Raw genomic sequence first — 22,007 nt, 5'->3', positions numbered from 1 at the left:
GAAACCGCTTCCCTCCCCTTTCAGACGAATCAATTTGGAAAGCTTTCCCTTTTAATACCGTGTTGCATGGGGACTGAGGACTGCAATTAAGAGAACTGCCCAGCAGCCCCTGATAAGTGCATGGAACCACGCAGAAGCTTGTTTGGATTCTGGCTATGGTTCCTAGTGGGAAAGACATGGCAGCTTATTTGGTTACCCACGGGTCTAATTGAGAAAATTAATTATGTGGGTTTGCTATAAGCCAAGCAAATTCTTCCAGTACTCAGAAGACAGCCTCTTCTTCCAGTACTCAGAAGACAATTTACCTATGAGCTAATAGAGATTTAAAAGTACCTTTGTGTAAGTGAAAAAACCCTAGCTTCTGATAGCACATTCCAAGTTCCCATAAAGTAATGGCTGAAACCTTAAAGTGCAGCTTATTCATACCATAGGGATACTGCAGGACTGAAAGGGCACCATTACTGTACTCCTCATGGGAAAACTTATCATTGCTGAGACATTTATCAAATTCATCAGATCCCACCAACACAGGAGTCCGAGAAGGAGAATCTAGAAAGGAAAAACAAAATAATGATGTTGGAGATGTTAAAACAATTAATTAATAAACTTCACTAGTCTTAGCAAGGGCAGTGTTCTGTAGTGGTTTGAATAACAGCCTAGGATTTGGGAGACTCAGGTTAGAATCTCCACTCCGCCACAGAAGCTTGTTGGGTGACCATGGGCCAGTCACTATCTTTCAGCCTAGTCTACCTTGCAAGGTGGTTGTTGTGAGGGTAAAATGTAAGAGGGAAGAATGTTGTAAGCTGCTTTGGGTCCCCATTGCAGAGAAAGGTGGGGTATAAATGTAGCACATAAATACAGCTGAAGATGGGGGAGCAGAAAAAAGGTAGGTTGGCTGGTGGGTGGGAAGGAGAGAAGGAAACGGGCTGCCAGCAGAAGAGAAAAAGGAAATACTGCGGGGAGGGGGATACAAAGAAAAAAGAAGTAACCCCTGCAAGTCCTTGCAGGTTTCCTACTTGCCAATACTAATATGCTGAAGACCATATCTATGCACAACGAGGGCTAGAAAACATTCAAAACTTTGATGCCCTTTTTATCTGTGGCCACCTGGAAAACAGTCCCTTTCCAGACAAACCACTGGAACGAGATATAAAGAGGGGGAAACAGACCCTACCAGGGTCTGACCACTGATCTTATTCCAACTTATCAACACTGTGAAATGGTGGCTAATTCAAATATTCTTCTGTGTTCTCCTCAATATAAAAAAAACAACACCCACAGCTCCTCTCTAAGGCATCATTACTTATAATAAATATATTTGTTATTTCCCACACTACAGTTTTATGGACATCACCCAAAATATTTTGATTTTACTATAGATTTTTTTCGTCTTCTTGGATGCATACCATAATGCGGTGTGTCAGTGAAGCTGACAGCAATATCGTAAGGGGTTAGACTCTGTCTGTTTTTTGTTTTGATTTTTAACTGAACTTTTAATATTAATAATGCTTAATAACACATTGCAACCATCTTTCTATTGCAAAAATCCATGTGTCCAACAAGTAGAAAAACATATTTATAATATTATCCAAGTCTCTAAACTGAACATAAATCTCAAAATGATAATGCCCAAGGCTGCACTGATTCCTTTGGTTTAAGATTAATAAAATGAATAACATTTGGCAATAATTATTGAATTTATATCCCACTCTATCCCAGCCAAGGCCGGGCTCAGAGTGGCTCACATCACCTAAAACATCAACAATAACAACACTTCAACAATAACATCAATACAAAAATTAAAACTATAATTCATAAAATCCTAACTCTAAAATCAGGTGGCGCATAATTTATAGCACACAGGATGGCAGCCAGCCCGGAGGGGACTGCTTTGGTCAGGGCCCCCAAAGCAGTCCAAGTAAAGTGAGGAGGGGTGGGGGAAGGGAGGCCAGCCACAGTGGAAAACTGTCGCTGCCCTCCACCGAAGGCCTGGCGGAACATCTCAGTCTTACAGGCCCTACAAAACTGCATTAAGTCCTGTAGGGCCCTAGTCTCACAAGATAGGGAGTCCCACCAGACCAGGGCAGACAAAGTTGGACAGTTTTCAAGCCAGGGACCACCAACGAGTTGTTATTTGCAGAGCGCAGCGCTCTTTGCACACCAGGAGAGACAGTCCCATAGATAACGATGGTCCCGGACTGTGTAGGGCTTTAAAGGTTAATACCAGAACATTGAATTTGATCCAGTGCTCCACCTGAAGTCAGTGCAGTTGCCAGAGCACTGGTTGGATGTGTGCTCTCAGAGGGGTTCCAGTAAGGACCCTTGCTGCTGCATTCTGGATCAGCTGAAGTTTCCGGAGCAGTCTCAAGGGTAGCCCTTTGTAGAGTGAGTTACAGTAGTCTAGCCTGGAGGTAACACTCGCATGGATCATTGCGGCTAGGTCAGGGTGGGAGAGGTATGGCACCAGCTTCCTCACATGGTGGAGATGGTAAAATGCCGCCTTGGCTATGGCTGTGACCTGGGCCTCCATCAGCCTCCATCGACAAGGAGACATCCAAAATCACACCCAGGCTCTTGATGGTGGATGCAGGTGTCAACTGCACACCTTTGAGAGCCGGGAGCTGGCAGACTGCCTCCGACCCTCGCCGACACAGCCACAGGACCTCTTTCTTTGATGGATTTTAACTTCAATGGGCTCTGTCTCGATCATTTCATCACGGCCTCCACGCACCTGGCCAGTGTGTCCGGGGCGGTATTTGCCTGGCCATCCATCAACATGTACAGCTGGGTGTCATCGGAGTACTGGTGACAACCCAGTCCAAAACTCCAGACCAGCTGGGCGAGGGGGCGCATATAGATGTTAAATAACAGGTGAGAGGATCGCCCCCTGCAGAATCCCAGTGTCGCAGTGATACCCTCTCCCCGAGCACTACCCTCTATCCCTGACCACGGAGGAAGGAGCGCAGCCGCAGTCTACCATGTCGAAGGCTGCTGAACGATCTAACAAAATCAACACCCCCAAACAGCCTCAATCCAGCTGTCAGCAAAGATAGTCCATGAGGGCAACGGAAGCCTTCTCCGCCCCTTGGCCAGGGCAGAAGCTGGAATAAAATGGGTCCAGGGCCCCACAACTGATATCTCAATAGTTGGAGGTGGACTGATTAGCAGGCAACATATTTTTTAATGTTTTATCTTTCTGCATTTTAACATATTATTTTTGTGTTTTATATTCTAAATTATGTTATTTGTATTGATTATGTGTTTTATTCTGTTGTAAACTGCCCTGAGCTCTGCTAGGGGAAGGGCAGCATACAAGTAAAATATTATTATTATTACAAGTGAATTACTCTGAGTGAAGTAGCTCTCAGTCTGTTTTAAAGCTACTGCCCATCTGCTGCACGGGTGTCCAGTTCTAGTACGGTAGATAAAAGGAAGATTTTCTGTTTCTCTACCACATAACCCTCAACCACCACCCCCTGCCTCTTCCTAAACTACAATGAACCATATTCCTTGGCCTTTCCTTCCGATGAAAGCGCTCCAACTCCTAGACCTTCCCTCTGTTCCTTCCTGTTTGGCCATCCCCATCTTATTTGTATTTATTGTGGGGGGGGGGCACCTGAATTTAGACTGTATAAGGCTTTTAAATGTTATAGCACTGTATTTTAACTTGACTGTTGTCCTTTTTGGTAGCTGCCCTGAGCCTGACTGTAGTTGGGAAAGGGCAGAGTACAAATGTAATTAAATAAAAAATAAAAATAAGTAGACCATTTTGGCTGCCCTTTTCTGTACCTTTTTAAGCACACCAATATACTGCTGCTTTTCTTTTCTTGTTTTGAGATACAGTAACCAAAACCGTATGCAAAATTTCAAATAAATGTGCACAACAGATCCTTGCAAGGCCATAATAATGCTGGCCGTTCTTTTTTCAAATCCTTTCCTAATACTCTCACAGAATTTCCCCATTTTACCCTTGTTCCAAAGTGAGCTTACACTTTCTTCAAGCCATCTACCACAATCCCAAAATGTGTTACCTGGCAAGTCACTTCCATCTTAGACTGTTATATTTAAACTTAGAAATATAATATGCTAATGTAACTTTCTAATCAGAGATCAGCGCAATTCCATTTCATATCAGAAGTTATGTGATTAACCTCCTGTTTGAAAAAGTTACATTAATGACAAGAACAGTCACTTACGGATCAAAGGTTTCCATTTGATCACAGGCAATGGGATAACAGCATTATCCTTTCTAGACTCTAAAGCCTTAGGGTTGGTTGGAAACTTTTCAGAAACTCTGACAGACGACTGTAGATATAGTTGGCCTCTGTACATTCCTGCATAATAAAGCAAAGGCCATATTAGGATTTACTTTGCTTTGTAATGTTATTTCAGAGACATCTTGTATTTCCAGAAGCATTTGGGATGACCTTCTAACACTATTGCAAAATGACCACTTAAAATATTTCTTAGTCTATGTGCTTAAATACGATGGAGGAAAGCAAACATATAAGCAAACTGTTAAATAAGTTCAAAAGATTCATTGCCTACGCCATGCAAAATCATCCGTAGATCTACTGAGTCATGTATCTGAGGCATGTATGTATTAAACACCAATTTTCACATATTTTAGCAAATATTTAACATTAGAAAACAAAATTCTCAGTATAAGCAGTTTCTATCAAATAAGTTTCACAAAATTAGGTCATTCGCTGGTGTGTGTTTTTTAACACAGAAATTGTAGCAGTGTGGGCCCCCCACCTTTTTTCCTTCCATGCCTGACAATACCAGGATGTAGGGGACTCAGCTTTAACTGGCGAAATCATGTCGGCTAGAAAACATAGAACCCATGTGCCCCTACCACCAGCCTGGATTTCAATCAGGGGCCCACAAGGCTGCTCTTTCTATTTTACAAACAGTGGGAAGATCCCATCACAGATCTCCCAAAGTCTTATCTAGTTAGGTTGTTACTAACAGTACTAGAAGTAACAGTACAAGCAGTAAATACACATTACATCATTCAAAACAATTAGCAAAAAATTAAATTCCTCCTTTGCTGGTAACATCATATACCAGGAAAATATTCCAATAATCACATTGCTGCAGCTTTCTCAGTTAAAACAGAAGTGCTTATTTGCAGCAACACCCAACATTACACATTTCTCATTCATTTAAACCAGGGTGGATAAAAACCAATGATATTTTTTTAAATCAAAAAAATTGATTTTTTAACTTTAAATTGGATTTTTTAAAATTAAATGCTTTTTGAGGAAAAATCTATCTAAAGATAGTTTTCTATTTAAGATTTGTTATAGTCCAAAGGCTATTCATCAGGAAATAAGGATTAGTTTTTAATTATGTAGCATGAGGCTTTATATTTATGCAGTGTTTAAATTTTTTGGTAAATGAATTCCATTAATCCATTCACAATGTCATGTTCTTCCAGAGGTTTCTGTAAGATTATTTGGGGCAGTTTTTCTAACAAGAAGATATTATCACAGATGATTGTTTTTGCAGTTCTCAAAAGTGTGAATTTGTGTCTGCAGAGATAACATGCCTCTTCTTCACAGCAAAAATGTTATAAACATAGAGTTGAGGGGAAAAACTTGATCTCATTGTTCCTTTGCAAAACTATATACACAGAATCAACCTCTTACCTCTTAAGGGCTAAGTTTCAAGAGGTTCAATGAATAGATTGTTTGGAATGGAATAGATCTGCACAAGTAGCTAAGTGTGAAGAGGGAGGGGCAGGTAGTAAAAATGAAAGTGCAACCTTGTGAGCAGAATACTCCACAAGTCTTGGGATCTTTGTGTAATAATTGTGCAAGTCAGTTGTGTGCCTGTGCAACTAAGACTTGAGATAAGTGCTGAAGGCACTTCAGGGTTGGCAACCTCTTCCCAACCCCACTGGGTTCCAACAACTGCACTAACCCTTAACTGTATAAAATAAGCACTTTAATGTAAAGCATATCCAAAGAGGTGGTGGTGGTGGTGGAAACAGTAACTGGGAGGGGCCATGGCTCAGTGGTAGAGCCTCTGCTTGGCGTGCAGAATGTCCCAGGTTCAATCCCTGGCATCTCCAGTTATAGGGAGTAGGCAAGTAGGTGACGTGAAAGACCTCTGCCTGAAACTCTGGAGAGTCGCTGCCAGTCTGAGCAGACAATACTGACTTTGATGGACCAAGGGTCTGATTCAGTACAAGGCAGCTTCATATGTTCATGTTGATCTGTAAGTCCTTGGCAAGGCCTTGAAGTGCTTGCCAGTCAACTAATAAGAGTTCACTGGTTCCAGGCCCTTCTTCCCAGGGCTCACCTGACCCTGTCCAAACAACAAAGTCTCTACCTGGAACTTCAGTCCTGCAGCAGGAATCCCTGAAGTTCTCTACTCCAGTCCTTGGTTCCCCTTTTCCAGCTTTCCACCAGCCTGTTTCTCCTCCTCGGCTGGTTCTTCCTGCCAGCCTGCTCCAGCCTAGGCCCACCAACCGTATCTCTCCTCTTCCCTCCTCCCCTCTGGAAAAAGGAAGGCTACCTTCTCCAGAGTCAGGGCTGCTGGGAGATATAGCCCCTTTGAAATTCCATTACATTTGTGTGTGTAGCCAGAGGTTTATCACAATATTCTCTCCCAGGAGGAGAAAACCTATAATGGCAGCAGGCCGTAAAACAGACCTAGTATGGGAATATTTTAATGAAGTTCCTCTTCCTCGCAATAATTTCACAATTATCTAAGTATTTCCAATAGTATAACCAAATCAGTAATTTTTATATAACTGTAAAAACTACTCTGAAAATTTATTATTCCAAAAATGTAACCATCTGGTTGTAAAAATTATTATACCAACAAGAATGAGTCTTTCTGTAAAAAACCATGATTTAAATCAAGTCTTACTAATGATTTAAATCGATTTGATTTCAATCAAATCCACCCTGATTTAAACCCAGCAAACTAGTGCTTTCTTCCTTGTAGCTCCCATTATGTGGAAAAGGTTCCCTGAGGAGGTGAAGGGGTGCCATCTTCAGAAATTTTCAGGAGATGCAGCGAGACCATTTTATTTGCCAAGGCTTTTTAATGTGGCATAGACTGCAAACATCTTTTTTGAGGATTAGGGTTTTTCTATGCTTTTAATTCTGATGATTGTAACAGTAAATTATAATATGCCTGGAGCCACAAGGAACTGGAGAATACATAGATTTAAATAAATAAGTAAATTCATATGATTGTATTAGCTTATGTCCTCAGGCAGAGATGGTCTTGAAGGGCAAAGTGACCACCTCATACTAAGTAAATGCACTTCTCAAATAAAGTCTCAGATTGTAGCACCTCAATAACACATAGATTAACCAGAGGTCTCTATGCCAGATTTATACTACAACCAGCAGTAAGGCTGGGTTGGGAGGAGGCCAGAAGACCCCATTTCCCAGGACACAGAAGTGTGACGTCACATTGCTGAGCCCTGGGCTCCTGGGAAGAAGAGCAGGATAACGAGTTAAGAGATCCAATCAAAAGATGTCCAGAGGTGCTCTACCATTATCCTTGCTGGGCCTGTGGAAGGTGACTCCCATGTGCCCGTCTAGCCCTATCCATGTGCCTCTTCACTTTCACTTCTCTGGGGAGTACTGTCATTTTTAAGAATGCAGGATTTACGTCAAGCAAGTGTTTGTCCCCATCCAAAGGACTGGTGCAGATGTAGCTGCAGACAACAGTATGTTGTGGGTTGGAGCCAGAATTCATCAGCATTTCAAGCATAAATTGGTGTTTATATGTCCACCATGCGGTTTATAGAGATGCCCAAGAAAGTACTTTCTTGCTGAATCCTACCTTGGCACCACCCACTGGAAAACAGAAAATCTACTATTGTTGGACAAGAAAACAATTATATCAACCTACCTAAATAGACACTGGACTCTGTAGCTCCTCGGGCAGCTTCCACAAGATCTTCTTCATCTTCTAAGATATCATTATTCGAGGTGTAACTTGTATCGTCAAAAAGACTAATTGGAATTACCTTGCCATCTTTAACCAGCCAGGCAGAAGCAACTGGAGTGCAAAACTGCAGAGAAAGCAATAGGTTACTTTCCCCCCTCCACTATGAATTAAACTCATTTACCTAAGACATTTTTACCCCATATCTCTTGGAAGACTATATTCAAGCCAGCTTTCAAAAAGGCATCAAAAAGGCCCTATTACATTGCTTGTTAGATGTCTCATCCGATTTATTGTATTGACTTACATTGAGTAACACTGTCAGAGCCTCAGTGAGAAAGGCAGACTGTAAACATAAACCATGAACTTCAGAGCAAACTCCTCCAATCTGTTCACCTCAACATTTCGGAATCCCACCAAACCTTGGTCCAAAATACCTGGAACACCTTGACAATCCTAAGCTCGGGAAAGCTTTTATGCAAGCCAGAACCAACACACTGCCCTCGGTGATTCTTCGTGGCAGATTCTTAAAAATACCCTATGCAGATAGAGTCTGTAGATGTGGGGCTGGATGCCTGGATTCCCTGTTCCACATACTCCTGGAATGCCATCTATACGACACTTCAAGAGACAACTTAATAAAACCTTTCATTCCGAATTCCTACTCAAACAACAGGAAAACACTTCAGAAACTATTAGCTGATCGGGATCCAGAAATTACAGAAAGGGTGGCGAAATTCCTGATGACAGCAATCAACCAATGGGAACTAGCTTTTAACATTCAAATTTTAATTTCAGCTTTTGTATATTCCTTTAAACATATGCCAATAAAGGTATTTGTATTTGTAAATAACATATATAAACCAAAACAAAATAGCAAATGATCATCTAAAGAGCACAACACAGCATCATACAATTAAGAAGATAAAACCAAACACATCAGATTAAAAGGTCAAGGTCATAAGTAAATCAAAATAAATCCTCCCCCCCCCCCATGTCGTGTTCCACCTCTAAATTCACAGCTTTCATTTAAAAAAACTCTTTCAAGCCCTTTATAGTGGGGAAATATAAGGGGAAATCTGCAAGCCAATTTTGTCCAGATTACATGAGATGAAGAGGAAAAGCTGCAAAATGGCTAGAGCTGATTCAATTATCTGACCACGTCTCTTATATGTTCTGCTCTGCCCATCACCTTTTCTCCCTGACCCCTCAGCTACTTCTTTGTTTCTGTCCTCTTCAATGGCCACAGATGCAAGTGGAAACACTGGGCAGAAAACTGGTGCAAGATATTTTGGGTTGCCTCCCATGGGAAATTTGCCTGAGGAATAGGTGAGACCATGAGGAGGGAACAGAAAAACTAATGCCCACTTCCACTCAGCCACACTTTAAGCATTAACTGCAAAGCACCTTGTCATTATTTGTCTGTCTAAAAGAATGCATGACTTTGTTTTGGGCTCAGTTCTGTTTAACATCAGTGACTTAGATGAGTAAGATCAGAATGTGCTCATCAAGTTTGCAGAAGATACTGAACTGGGTGGGGTAATTAATATATTGGAGGATACAAAAAGGATGCAGAACTTGGATAGGGTGGAAGATTGGGCCCAGACAAACAAAACAAATTTAATATGGAGTAGTGTAAAATGTTGCAGTTGGGTAATAAAAATCAGTTATATAAATATTAGATGGGTAAAACCTGGCTGGATAGTACCACCTGTGAAAAGGATGTGGGGGTTCTAGTAGACCATAAGCTTAATACTAACCAGCAGTGTGATGCAGCAATAAAAAAAAGGCTAATGTGATTTTAGGTTGCATTAACAGAAGTGTAGTGTTGAGGTCACACAAGGTATTGGGGTCACTGTACACTTCTTTGGTTAGACCTCACCTGGAGTATTGTGTTCAGTTTTGGGCATCACAGTCTAAGAAGGATGTCAATAAACTGGAATGAGTCTAGCATAGGGCAGCGAAACTGGCGAGAGGTTTGGAGACCATGGTGAGGGAGCTGAGAATTTCTACACGGGAGAAGAGGCACTTGCAAGATGACATGACTGCCACCTTCTGTTTTCAGTCATGTTGGATGATAGGACTTGGGCTAATGGATATAAACTACAGCAAAGGAAGGTTCATATAAATTTGAGGCAGAATTTCTTGGCGGTGAGGTGTGTTCAAGACTGGAACAGCCTTCCTCATGAGGTGGTGAATTCTTCATCACTGGAGGTATTAAAGTATCAATTGGATACCTACTTGTCAGGGATATTATAATTGTCGTTGCTGCATTGGCAAGGATTGGACTAAATGACCTTGGTGGTTTCTTCCAACACTTGAGATTAAATAAATAAATATGGCTTCTTCTAAGACTGATGCATATACTTGTGATAACTATTGCATATATATGTTGGAGATAAAAAGCAATAACTGGCGCTAAATGCTCAACTGCATTTTACATTTCCCCCCTATCAAACTGCAGTCAATTTATGGCGACCCCCACAAGGTTTTTAAGGCAAGAGACAGCCAAAAGTGAACTGCCATTGCCTCCCTTTGTGTAGCAACCCTGGACTTCCTAGGTGGTCTCCCATTCAAATACTAACCAGGACTGACCCTGCTTAGCGTCCAAGATCTGATGAGATCAGGCTAGCCTGGGCCATTCAGGTCATGGCATTTTATATCTTGCATACAGTTAATTTCCATGTTATTTTAATTCTTTCAGTTGCATAAGTAACCCATCTCTCCAAAGCCACATGATTGTGATTATACACAGATATGTGGTATAGGCAAGCCTAGTGGCGCATGGAAATACTTGTCAACAGAACTTTTTAATGTGACATTGGCAGGCCCCACCACCATAAAATTTCTGGCTATACATCTGAAGACAGTGGAACAGTTTTACCAGCCATTGAACAAGATAAACTTGGTGTCGAGCAGGGAGGAACTACAGGGAGGAAATTCCAAAGTGTAGCTGAAAAGCCTCTGGGTGTCCGATGCACTCCCATCTAGCCTCAGTCACAAAGCAGAGTCTTGGACGATGACCTCATCTGGAGGGCAAGTACACATGGTGGGAGGAGCTCCTGACTGTTCTCAGGTCAACTCCAGCACTTTAAGCTGTGGCCAGAAGCAAACCAGCAGCTACTGTAGAGCTTTTAAAACTGGCAAGGTATGGGCACTCATACTTACTAGCAGCCTCACTATCAAATTTTGGACCAGATGAAGCTTCCAGTTTTCATAGGCAACCCCACATAGACTACAGAAGTAGTCCAATCTGAGTACAATACAAGCGTAGAGTATTCCAGACAGCTTAAATGTCCTAAGTACCAGGGAGGAGATCTGCACCTCTGCCTTTCACTAGGTAGGAAGAAGTACCCAGCAACAGAGAACCTGCTCTTTAGGAGGGGAACACACACTCATTTAGAATCCGTACTATCAACAAAACTCAGTTTGCTTGGCCTTCAGTTTACTAGCCCTCAGCCAGCCTATTAAAATGCATTCATCATAGCATATTCTTTAGAATCAGGATTTTTTTCACCATAGATTGCTCATCAACTTAATAATAGAATTGAAAATAAGACAGATACAACTTAGAAAATATTTCACAATGTGCAAGTTGTTTTGGCAATGCTATATTACTTCTTAAGCAGGGGTCCCCAATCCTGTTCAGACTGTGGGCACTTCTGGAATTTTTGAGAATGGGGGAGTGGACACCACCACAAAATGGCTGCCACAGAATGCTACTGGATGCTAAGGTCAATCACAAAATATTGGGAGGCTGCAATATTAATCATGCTCTTACACTGGAGGCCAGCCGTTTCTGCTCCCTGAAGAAACAAAGGTCTCCAGGGGAGTCCTCCTTGGGCCCCTACTATGTCAACAAGGTGGAGGAAAGCCAGGATCAGCTGGCAGCTTTGGAGAAGAGGGAAGCAGAGGTAGGCCAGAAAACACTTTATCAGGCACCACGGCACCCATGGGCACCATGCTGGGGACCACTGTTCTAGAGTGTTAACACATTACCATTTTCAGTACCTGATATTCCCATTCCAGATGTCCTCCTTGCTTACTAAATGCCATAATCTTCCAGTCAGCAACCGAGACCTTTATCACAGTGTCCTTTGTTACAGCCTCCTGCTCTTCCACATCTGAAATGATTTTAGAATCTTCTTTGTTTAGACTTGATTTCATATTGCCTTCAATAAATCCCACTCGAGTTTCAACGTCTGGAATATAGCGCAGTTCAAAATGACCAACACTAAAATTCCACCTTTAAAAATTAAAAAAAACAAACCCACATATAACTTCAGTATAAAATATTTTGAACACAATCAACCCAGTTTGTCAACCTTCAAGAAAAGTCAACTTATATATAACTGCCTGAAGACGTTTTCTAAAGTACTTCTAGAATGCAAGAGTCGAGTGTGCATATAAGATCAGCACCCAGTACCAGAGACAGAGACCACAGACGACTTCTGGCATCATTGCCACCAACTGCCTGGAGATACTGTAGTGGGGGACCAAGGAATGTCTCTATTTGCTGCCCCTTGTGTGGCAAATCAAGAAATCAACTTCCATTAGCAGAAAGAAGAGCCAACTGGCAATTTTGTATGATGTTGCCTTAATAGTAATTCGTAAAATTTTGCTTAGTTAACCACCTACAGCATACTAATGGAAAGACAGTATGTGAATTTAATCAATAGATCACTGACAAAGAAATAACATTTAGCATCCAACATTTCACAACATACAGAAAAGCTGAAGTGATAGCTTTTGGAGGGAGGTGTCCACTGGGGTGCCACAGGTCTTGGTTCTGGCCCTGGCATAAAATTTATACAAATATTGAGGGGGTGGAGGGACTACTCACTAAATCTGAAGATGACACCAAATTGGGCAGGGTAGCTAACACTCCAGAAGGTAAAGATAGAATTCAACAAGATCTGTGCGCACTGGTAAACTGCGCGGAAAATTGCAACCATTGCCTGCCGCTACATCACGACCCTGGTATTTCTTGGAGGTCTCCCATCCAACTACTAGTCAAGCCTGGGGCTGAGTGTGCGTGGCCGGCCTAAGGTCATCCAGGAAGCTTCCATGGTGTGAGTAGGGATCTGAAGCTGGATTTCCCAGGCCCTGGTCCAGTACTTTAACCACTACACAATGGCTCTCCCAGAATTAATCTATATGATCAGTTTTCTGACTTTACATTCATCTAAGCATAGATAAACAAAGATTCAAAGAACACAAATTTAAATTGCATGCTTACAGCCACAAATGCTGTTTTTACATCTTATTTCAAGACACCAGTCTTATACATACTTCTCATTGCCACTGCGGGGCCCAACGGCTCGAACTGTTTTCTGAGTTCGATGCAGGAGAAGAATGTCTTCCTGTTGTACCTCATCATCTTCCCAGCGACGACAGCCCATTGCTGAACAGATGTACTTCACCTGGGGAATAAAGAGCCATCTCAGCTTTCACACGTCTCTTTAGTTTATCAGCGCAGCTTTCCAGATTATGCAGACACTTTTTTTAAATTTTACCCCATAAGTAGAGAGGGATTCTGTAAAGTGTTCCAGACTTTTTAGTATTAAGATAAAAAACACTAGACACGGATGGTTCCTACTTCCATGTTTGGTGGACATGTCCCAAATTACAAATGTTCTGGAAAAAGATCCACCGAGAATTACAGATAATAATAAAAATGAAGATAACACTAGACCCTAAATACTACTTGCTTAGTATGGTCCCATCAAATTTGCCCTTGAGATTTCATGATGTTTTTAAGTATGCTACAACGGCAGCCAGAATGGTTCTGGCAAGAACCTGGAAGCAAATACAAATACCCGAAATAGAAGATTGGAAAGAAAAATTGTTGGATTATGCCAGTATGGCCAAAATGACTTTTATGCTAAATCCAAATTTTAATGAACCTACAGAACAATTTGATGAAAAGTGGGAATCATTTTACACTTACATGACCTCCAGTTAATCAAATGAATGACGCATATTGACCAGCACGAAAATGAATAACATGCAATGCTTTATTCAATATGTTTCAACTATTTGCCAAGTAACTTTTGGGCTTCTATACGCTTTATACTATATACTTTTAATGTATAACAGTTTGATAGTTTGAATGATTTTTACATTTTTATAATCACTCTTTTTAGATATATTATACTGTATCTGATCAGTATTTAGGCTGGTTATATGTTACTGTATTCAATTGTACTCAACTGAGTTTATCCTCTAATTGAAATTGCTATATTGTTTTTGTATATCAAACGGTTTATCCTTCCCTTTTTTCCTTTTTGTATCCCTTCAATTATAAAAAATAAAAAAAGATTTAAAAAAAAGATAAAAAACACTGTAACAACACTGAACTTTGGTGTGTCCAGCACAGTTCACACTACTGTGCAATTGTATTTTTATTGTGAGCCACTTTTAAAGATGTGCTTGGAAAGCAGGATTTGTTAACCAGCCTCAGTCTTTGCAAAATCATGCAACTAGCCAACCTTTTTATATTCATTTTACAGATGGAAGGGTGAAGAGACAAAGGCTTACTTAAGACCTCCTAGTGAGAGATAATAACAAGGCGAGATCTGAACTGGGCACTTCCAGATCATATCACACACTGGCAACCACTACACTAAACCAGCCATCTTGGGATACTGGCTAAAAGGGCTGGATTAGGCTCTGGGAGATTTGGGTTCAAATCCCCATCGTGCCATTAAGCTTCCTGGGTGACCTTGGGCAAGTCACTGAGCCTAACCTGCCTCTCACAGGGTTGTGGTGACAGTAACATGGAGGAAAAGGAGACCAGCACAGGCCACCCTGAGCTCCTTGAAGGGAGAAACTGTACCAAAAGAATTTATACTAAATAAACTTAAAAGGGGCTTTTCTTTCTGTTATCTGCCTAGTGATTTTGGAAATTACAACCGCAGAATGGGAAGCTAGGCACAGTTTTCTTAGTTTCAGCACAGAAGACAGAAACTTCACTCACTCAAAAGGCAGGGCCACCCCCTAACCCCCATGCCATAAAGCATTAGGCCAACTCAGGTGTGGATCAGAGGCTAATCCCAAGGAAAGGAGTAAAAGAGTGGACCAACAAGGAAGTGAAAAGCCCGGAACCCCCTAATCTAGATATATATGGGCACCACACATGTCACATTCACCACACCCCACTCCTGCCTGACCTTCTCCCAGGTGCGATCAGCCTGCTAGCCTCACACTTGAAGATGGAGCTCATTGGGTGGGCATTTGGGCCCTCTGGGAGGATGAGGCGCATGAGAGGGAATACGGCGACTGCAATGGTGAGCGAGTACTTTGCGGAGCCCTACAGGTTGCAGTCCACGAATCCACTGAACTACTGGGCCACGAAGGTGTCTGTCGTGCCAGACCTCTCTCTTGTGGCCCAGAGGCTCCTCTCATACCCTCCGTCGAGTGTGCAGCGTGTGTTTTTTCCCAACTGGGTGACATTGTCAGCCCACATCGCTCACACATACTCCCCTGTAATGCTAAGCAGTTGGTCTTCCTCAAGGTGAACTTGCCACCATTCAACTTCCCAGTTCTGGACTTTGGGGTTGACTGGCGGTCCTCCCTCTAATCCCTGATGCCATTCTGAATATACCTGCACCCAAAAGCCTCCACCAAACTGCAGTAGCTGTGTGAGACAGGGGGATGTTGAAGGTGGTCACCGCAGCTGTTGGCTAGTCACTGCAAACCAAAACTGCATGCTGAGAATGAAGCACCAAAATTGTTCTTCATCTTGTCAGAGATAAAAGGGACGCAGTAGGATAGGGATCTGTGTGTCAAATAGAGACGGGCAGAACCCACAGGAGTGCCATAAATAATGAAACAAATCAAGATGCGTTTCTGCCTAACATTCTTGTTTGCATGAGTGGGAGGTGGGAAAAGGAGAGCCAGTGGTGAAAGGCAGCTGCAGCATCACAGGGTCAGCCTCTGAGGCTGTGATGGTATGCGGGACTACAGAGAAAGGAGAATCAGGGTCCCACAGAAACCCCTCCCTCTCACTTTCCAAGGCCTCCCTTCTTTGGGAAATTGAAGCTATCTTTGTAAGCCTGGCTTTGCTGGGCACCTGCGCATTGCATTGGCTTGTGGCTTTGTCTGGGCTGGCAAAAGTGCTCCCTCTTTTGATTATCTTGTGTTTTGTTTCTGTGGGTTTTTTTTACATTGGTTCTGTTAGGCTTCATTATGCATCGGATTGTGGTTCCGTTGCATTGGGTTGAACACATGAAGCTGCCTTCTACTGAATCAGACCCTTGGTCCATCAAAGTCAGTACTGTCTACTCAGACCAGCAGTGGCTCTTCAGGGTCTCAGGCGGAGGCCTTTCACATCACCTACTTGCCTAGTCCCTTTAACTGCCAGGGATTGAACCTGGGACCTTCTGCATGCCAAGCAGATGCTCTGTAGCTGAGCCACAGCTTCTTGGATGGTAGGCGTGACCTGTGGTTGCTTATATGTATGGCTCTTTGCTTTTCCTCAGACTGTTTTTTCCCCTCAGTTGGAAACGATGGCAGCCTGGGAAAATGTTTTGCTCCAATTATATTCAATGGGAGATCTTTGCAGGACTCTGGGGAGCTATTTTTCGAGGTAGAGGCACCAAATTTGCATTATAGCTGTTGCCGACTCTCCTTGCAGGAACCCCCAAGTTTGGTGAAATTTGGGTCGGGGTCGAATTTTATGGGCCCCAAAGGGGGTGCCCCGTCTTTCATTGGAAACAGTTGAAAACTCCATTGGATAGATGGGGGCACCCCCTTTCGGGGCCCATAAAATTGGACCCCCCAAACATGGGGATTGTTCTCAGGAGAATCACCTGCAGCTATGCTGCAAATTTGGTGCCTCTACCTTGAAAAACAGCCCCCCCCCACCGTGCCCAAAAATTCCCATAGACTTGAATGGACCCAAGAATTTGTGGATATAAAAAAAAACAACAAAAAACAAAGCGCTGGGGGAAAAACCCCATACCAGTATGGGTATTCAGCTTTTTTTGGCTTTTCTGAAAAATTTCAGGTCCAATAAACCCGAATCTGAAAAATGCCGGATAAAATGGTGCACACCTCTAATCCCAAGCTCTTAACCTCCTCTGAAAAAGCCAACTTCATTCCATCTAGGAGAAGTGGATCCAGCCCCTCTAGAATTTCAGCCTTCCTGACTAGCGTTGCCTTATTCTGTCTTAGCCACCTGATCACAACCTCAAAGCTCCAGTTCAGAACCAACATAGAGGACTGAATGAGATGAAGAGCTGGGAGTCATCTGCATATTGGTAAAACCCAACCCCAAAGCTCTGGACCATCTCATTCAGCAGCCTCATTATATACATTATGGGGAACGGGTGAGAGAGCAGAGCACTGTGGTACTCCACAAGACAAATCCCACCGGATTGATTCTGCACCTCCAATGGCAACTCTTTGTGTTCAGTCAGACAGAAAAGATGGAAACCTCCAAAGGGCTATGCCCTTAACACCAAATCCATATTCAACACATAAATAATGGAGTGAAGACCACTAAAATATCCAATAGCATCAATCTTTAAACAAAGATTGTCCACCAATGCAACTAAAGCTGTCTTGGTACCAAACCCAGGCCTGAAACCAGACTGAAAAAGGTCAAGGTCAGATGCAGGAAACCCAGAAGCTGATGTGCCACCATATTTATCACCTTCACTGGAAAAGGTAAATTGGAGACTGGACTGTTATTGGCCACCTCATCCGTAGCCAATGAAGGTTTTTTGATCAGCGGTCTAGTAACTGCCTCCTTCAAAGGTTTGGGGAGAGCCGCCTCACTCAGAGACAAATCAACAACTTTCACTAATAGCACTTGTGTAAGTATATTTTTTGGAAGTGTGAAGAAATCTGGAAAATTACCATACTTATGATGGACATGGTTGAAAAACCAGTTTTACATAAAATTTATTTACTTCATTTATTCTCTAGGGGCCCCCAAAGCAGTTTACACTGTTCTTCCTTCTCCCATTTTATCTTCACAACCCTGTGAGATAGATTAGGCTGGAAATGTGTAGCAGAGTAGGGACTCGGACCTGGGTCTCCAAGATCTTAATCCTTCACTTTAAGAACTACCCTACACACTAGCTCTATTGGGAGTCAGAAGGGGCATTTACTGCAGAGTACTGATACTTTCAGAATTAGCTATACTCTTCTACCACAGCTCCTTCCACCTGTACTCATGTGTTTTTATTACAAAGCAAACCAGACACTCTGCAGAGGACTCTAGCCTACAGAAGGTTACATCACAATTTTTTTAAATCTTTACTATCCACGGAATCCGTTGCATTTGCATCAGACGAAGACTCCAGTAAAGCATGTGCTAACTTTTCACCTGAATGCAATGTTTTTAAAACTACAACTCATTAAGATGAAACCTACCAAAGTGTCATCCTTAAATTTAGAAATCAATGTAAGATTTAAAATTTATGTGAAAATCAGAAAAGGCCTTGTTCCCCAGCTAAGAAAACTGGAAGAATAATTATGGTTGCTTTATTATTCCTTTTTAAAAAAATACTGGACCTCTGTCTGATATGGGGGTCTCAAATTCAAAAGCAACTTAGTTTCATATATAATGAAAAAGTCTTACTTTTACCTTTCCTGAGCATGAACTCAGCCCATATGTTGTCAGGGATTTTCCTCCAACCAAAACAACGTCATCTCCAAACCTGTAGGATGACTCAAGCAGAGACTCAACAGTGAAAGGGACAGCTTCCATGCTTTCTCTCTCACGATCCCACTGAAAAAGGTCTCCATCCAAGGAAGGAATTATCATCTTGTTCCCAAATACCTAGAAAAAAATCAAATTGGCAAGTATTGTTGAGCAGACGCAGATAGATGAGTTCCCCCTGTACCTACAACTGCCCAGGGCAGGGGACTCCCTTTGTACCTACAACCAGAGCAGGGGAGTTAGAGGGCCAGCTGCAGGCAGTGTAACCAGAGAGCCCCACAAAGCCGCTGGAGCAGTCTAGCACTCTTTCTACGCTCGTGTAGGATTGCTCTGAACCTTTGGCGCTTCTGTTCCAGTGGCTTGCCTTCCCAGGGAGAGCCATAAAATATACCAAGAGAAAGTAGAGATGAGTTTCCGCAGAGAGATGGTCATTTGCTCTCCCTGCCATGTTGTAAAACATTATCTGGGTATTGAGATGTGAGTGATGCGCACCATGGGATGATTGGGATTCACCTTCCCACATGCACATGGGGCAAGTTCCCTAAACCTGCATTGGCTGTGAGGTGTTTTGCCAACAAGGTAGAAAGAGGTAAAAGACTGGGAACGTCGGTTAGTCTTTGTTCAAATGCTGGACATCGGATTCTTATGCATGGAGCAGGTGGAGATCAGTATGTGCCTCTGTTCTACAAACATCTGGGGGTGTCAGAGGTAACTCTTCTGTGTTGTTACATTTAGCTTAGTGTTATGTTTTCTATTCTTTTTTTTCACTATAACCCTGGGTGTCCAATCTTTTGGCTTCCCTGGGCCACATTGGAAGAAGAATGGTCTTGGGCTGCACATAAATTACACTAACACTAATGATAGCTGATTCATGTTTTAAGCTTATGATTTTGTGTTGGGCCGCATTCATAGCTGTCCTTGGCTGCAGTTTGGACAAGCCTGTTATAACCAGTAGGCATGATAGCTCTTTTCACTGTCTTATGCTCGAGCTTAACTTGTAACAATAAAGCCTTTTCCTGTTTAAGACCAAACTGTGATTCAACTCCTCCTTACATGCCTTAGATCACTTGCTCAGATTCAAACACACATGCACAGGAAAAGGGCTAAAATAACTGGGAAGCTCTGCCCTTTGCACATCCTTTATTAGTGCTCCACAAACATCTAGAAACATCCTTTATTAGTGCTCCACAAGTCACTGGTTTCACAGGAAGCTGGATTCTTTACTGAGGGTGGTGGCACAAAGAAAAAGAACATGCTACACAGATGTAAGCACATTGTCCGGGGGGAGGGTTATAACAGGAAGTGGTTCTAATTGCAACACTGTTAAAGTGGTAGACATGCAACATGTAGTTGATAAGAGTGTCAGACTGGATGACCCCGGTTTGAATCCCCACTCATACCACAGAAGCTTGCTGGGTGACCGTGGGCCCATCACAGCCTCTCAACCCAGCCTACCTCATAGGGTTGCTGTGAGGATAAAAAGAAGGAGAGAATGATGTAAGCCAGGAGTGCTGAACTCATTTGTTACGAGGACCCCGGAAAAGCAGTCAATTCTTTGTTGTGGGGGTGGGGTACATGCCCGGCTGGCTTTACCTACTGCCACCCCTCCACCCCTTGCTCCTCCCCACCGCCTCCTGGCCCCATCCCCAGGTGCCCCCTCTCGCACAGTCTCCTTGGCCCCAACCCCTTTGCGCACCCACACCACTGAGCACTTCCCATTTATTTTCTGCATTTTCACGGTTTTTCTTGGTGGGCTGCTGCGCAGCAAACTGCTTAGGAGCTAGCCTGATTCCGCTGTTACAACCCCAGCCATGGCACAGCTCCCCCGCTCAGGGATGGGCTGTTAGGAACCTCATTTCTACAGCAGTACATGAGAAGAAATTTGCCCAGTCAATGTATAGGTAGTTGAAGTCACCCATTAGTCAAACATTTTCCACATTAATCACCTTCGCTATTTCTCCCTCTTGAGATCAGCCCCATGGTTTTGATCAGGTGGGCAATCGTACACTCCCACTTTTAAGTGACACTTGGGGCCCCCAGTATCTCCACTGACAGAAATTCCGTGGGGAAATTTATTCTCCAAACATTTTCTAGCTTGACTCTGTGCTGTCTTCGCTATACAGAGCAACACCATCCCTAACATGTACTGTCCAGAGCTTATATCCAGGAATAACAGTATCCCACTGTTTTAACCATTCCAGTAAGCTTCTCAAACAACCACTATACCTAAATTGTCATTTAGCTCCAAATGTTCCAGCTCTCCTATCTTGGCTCGGAGACTTCTAGCATCAGTATACAGGCGCAGGCACCTAATTTCTCTTGCTAAGGACCCCTGCCTCCTTTGGCCCATAGGTTTCCTCATACATTCCTTCTCAATCACCCATGTTCAGATGCTCTCCCCCACACCGAGTGAAAAGGCAGAGTTATAAACCAGAAGACAAACAAATAAAAAAAGGTTAATTTACCAGCTAATATGTTCAGAGCTGTTGCCTTCAGAATTAATGCTTTAAGATTAATCAAAGTAAGTTCTATTGAAACCAAGAAGACATTTATTCAGGTGTCTGTGGAATGGTGGTGTTAAAATTTATTTCTAAAATGTTTCCTTTTGCTCCTAGAACTAATCAACTTGCATTAGGGTAGTTTCATTTTTGTATTTGACATTCCAAAAGTACAAAAATGTACAAGTCAAAGTCAGGAGATTAGACGCAGTACTCTTACCTCTGGTTTACTGAGGCTAGATGAGACAAGAGATCCTGATCCCACATCCAGATCCCACTGTTTTCTGCCTCTGTTCTCTGGGTCTAGTGCAGCAATCCGTCCATCCAAAGTACTTATAATCACCAATGATCTACAGGTGAAAAATAGGTCCGTAAGTGAGAAGCAGAAGTAAACAAGATAATTCCAGGTTGGTCAGCACATTATGAAATGCTGAGATTTCTACATGGCAGTTCTATAACACCCAGATATACTTTAAATTGTTGGATCTCACGCCTCTCACCAACCACACACAAAAAGGACCCCAGCAACTTACAAAGATACACGCACAAGAATGAAATAGGGGCATTTCATGCCATATCTACAAACACGTGTTGAATGACAGCCATGGAATCTGGTGAAAATTTGTAGTCATTACATACATTGCAATATAAATACAAGGCCATGCCCCCACCCCAATTTGTTCAAGATCACATTTCCTGTACAACATTGTAACTCATTTTTGTCGCTGTATATAACAAAATATATCCTACCAACAACAGACACTGAGGCCTCATTTTGAAGCTCAAAACCTTCAGAAATGTTAAGAGTAATATGTTAAACTTAGCCACAACACAGCAATAGAAGATAAGCCTGTACAGGAAATGTTCAGGAATGTCCCTGATCATTATCTACTACATACAAGTACATCCAGTAAAAGGTT

At 42.5% G+C, this 22,007-nt stretch overlaps 1 protein-coding gene across 2 annotated transcripts in view; it reads right to left on the bottom strand.

The window, feature by feature from the left end:
* The window catches only part of EIF2AK3 (eukaryotic translation initiation factor 2 alpha kinase 3), a 50,979-nt gene extending 29,546 nt beyond the window's left edge, over positions 1-21,433 (bottom strand). For both annotated transcript variants that reach the window (XM_056857293.1, XM_056857294.1), the window contains exons 1-7: positions 21,308-21,433; positions 18,515-18,709; positions 13,210-13,340; positions 11,929-12,163; positions 7,882-8,044; positions 4,197-4,334; positions 427-549 (exon numbers count right to left, since the gene is read on the bottom strand). In XM_056857293.1, coding sequence (XP_056713271.1) covers positions 427-549; positions 4,197-4,334; positions 7,882-8,044; positions 11,929-12,163; positions 13,210-13,340; positions 18,515-18,694 — 970 coding nt within the window. In that variant the 5' untranslated portion in view covers positions 18,695-18,709; positions 21,308-21,433. The remainder of the gene's footprint in view (positions 1-426; positions 550-4,196; positions 4,335-7,881; positions 8,045-11,928; positions 12,164-13,209; positions 13,341-18,514; positions 18,710-21,307) is intronic.
* Positions 21,434-22,007: the final 574 nt, after the last annotated feature.

Source organism: Euleptes europaea, chromosome 11, assembly GCF_029931775.1.
Source record: "Euleptes europaea isolate rEulEur1 chromosome 11, rEulEur1.hap1, whole genome shotgun sequence".
NCBI lineage: Eukaryota > Metazoa > Chordata > Lepidosauria > Squamata > Sphaerodactylidae > Euleptes > Euleptes europaea.
Note: the sequence above shows the minus strand (reverse complement) of the source record. Positions and strands in the feature narration are given on the sequence as shown.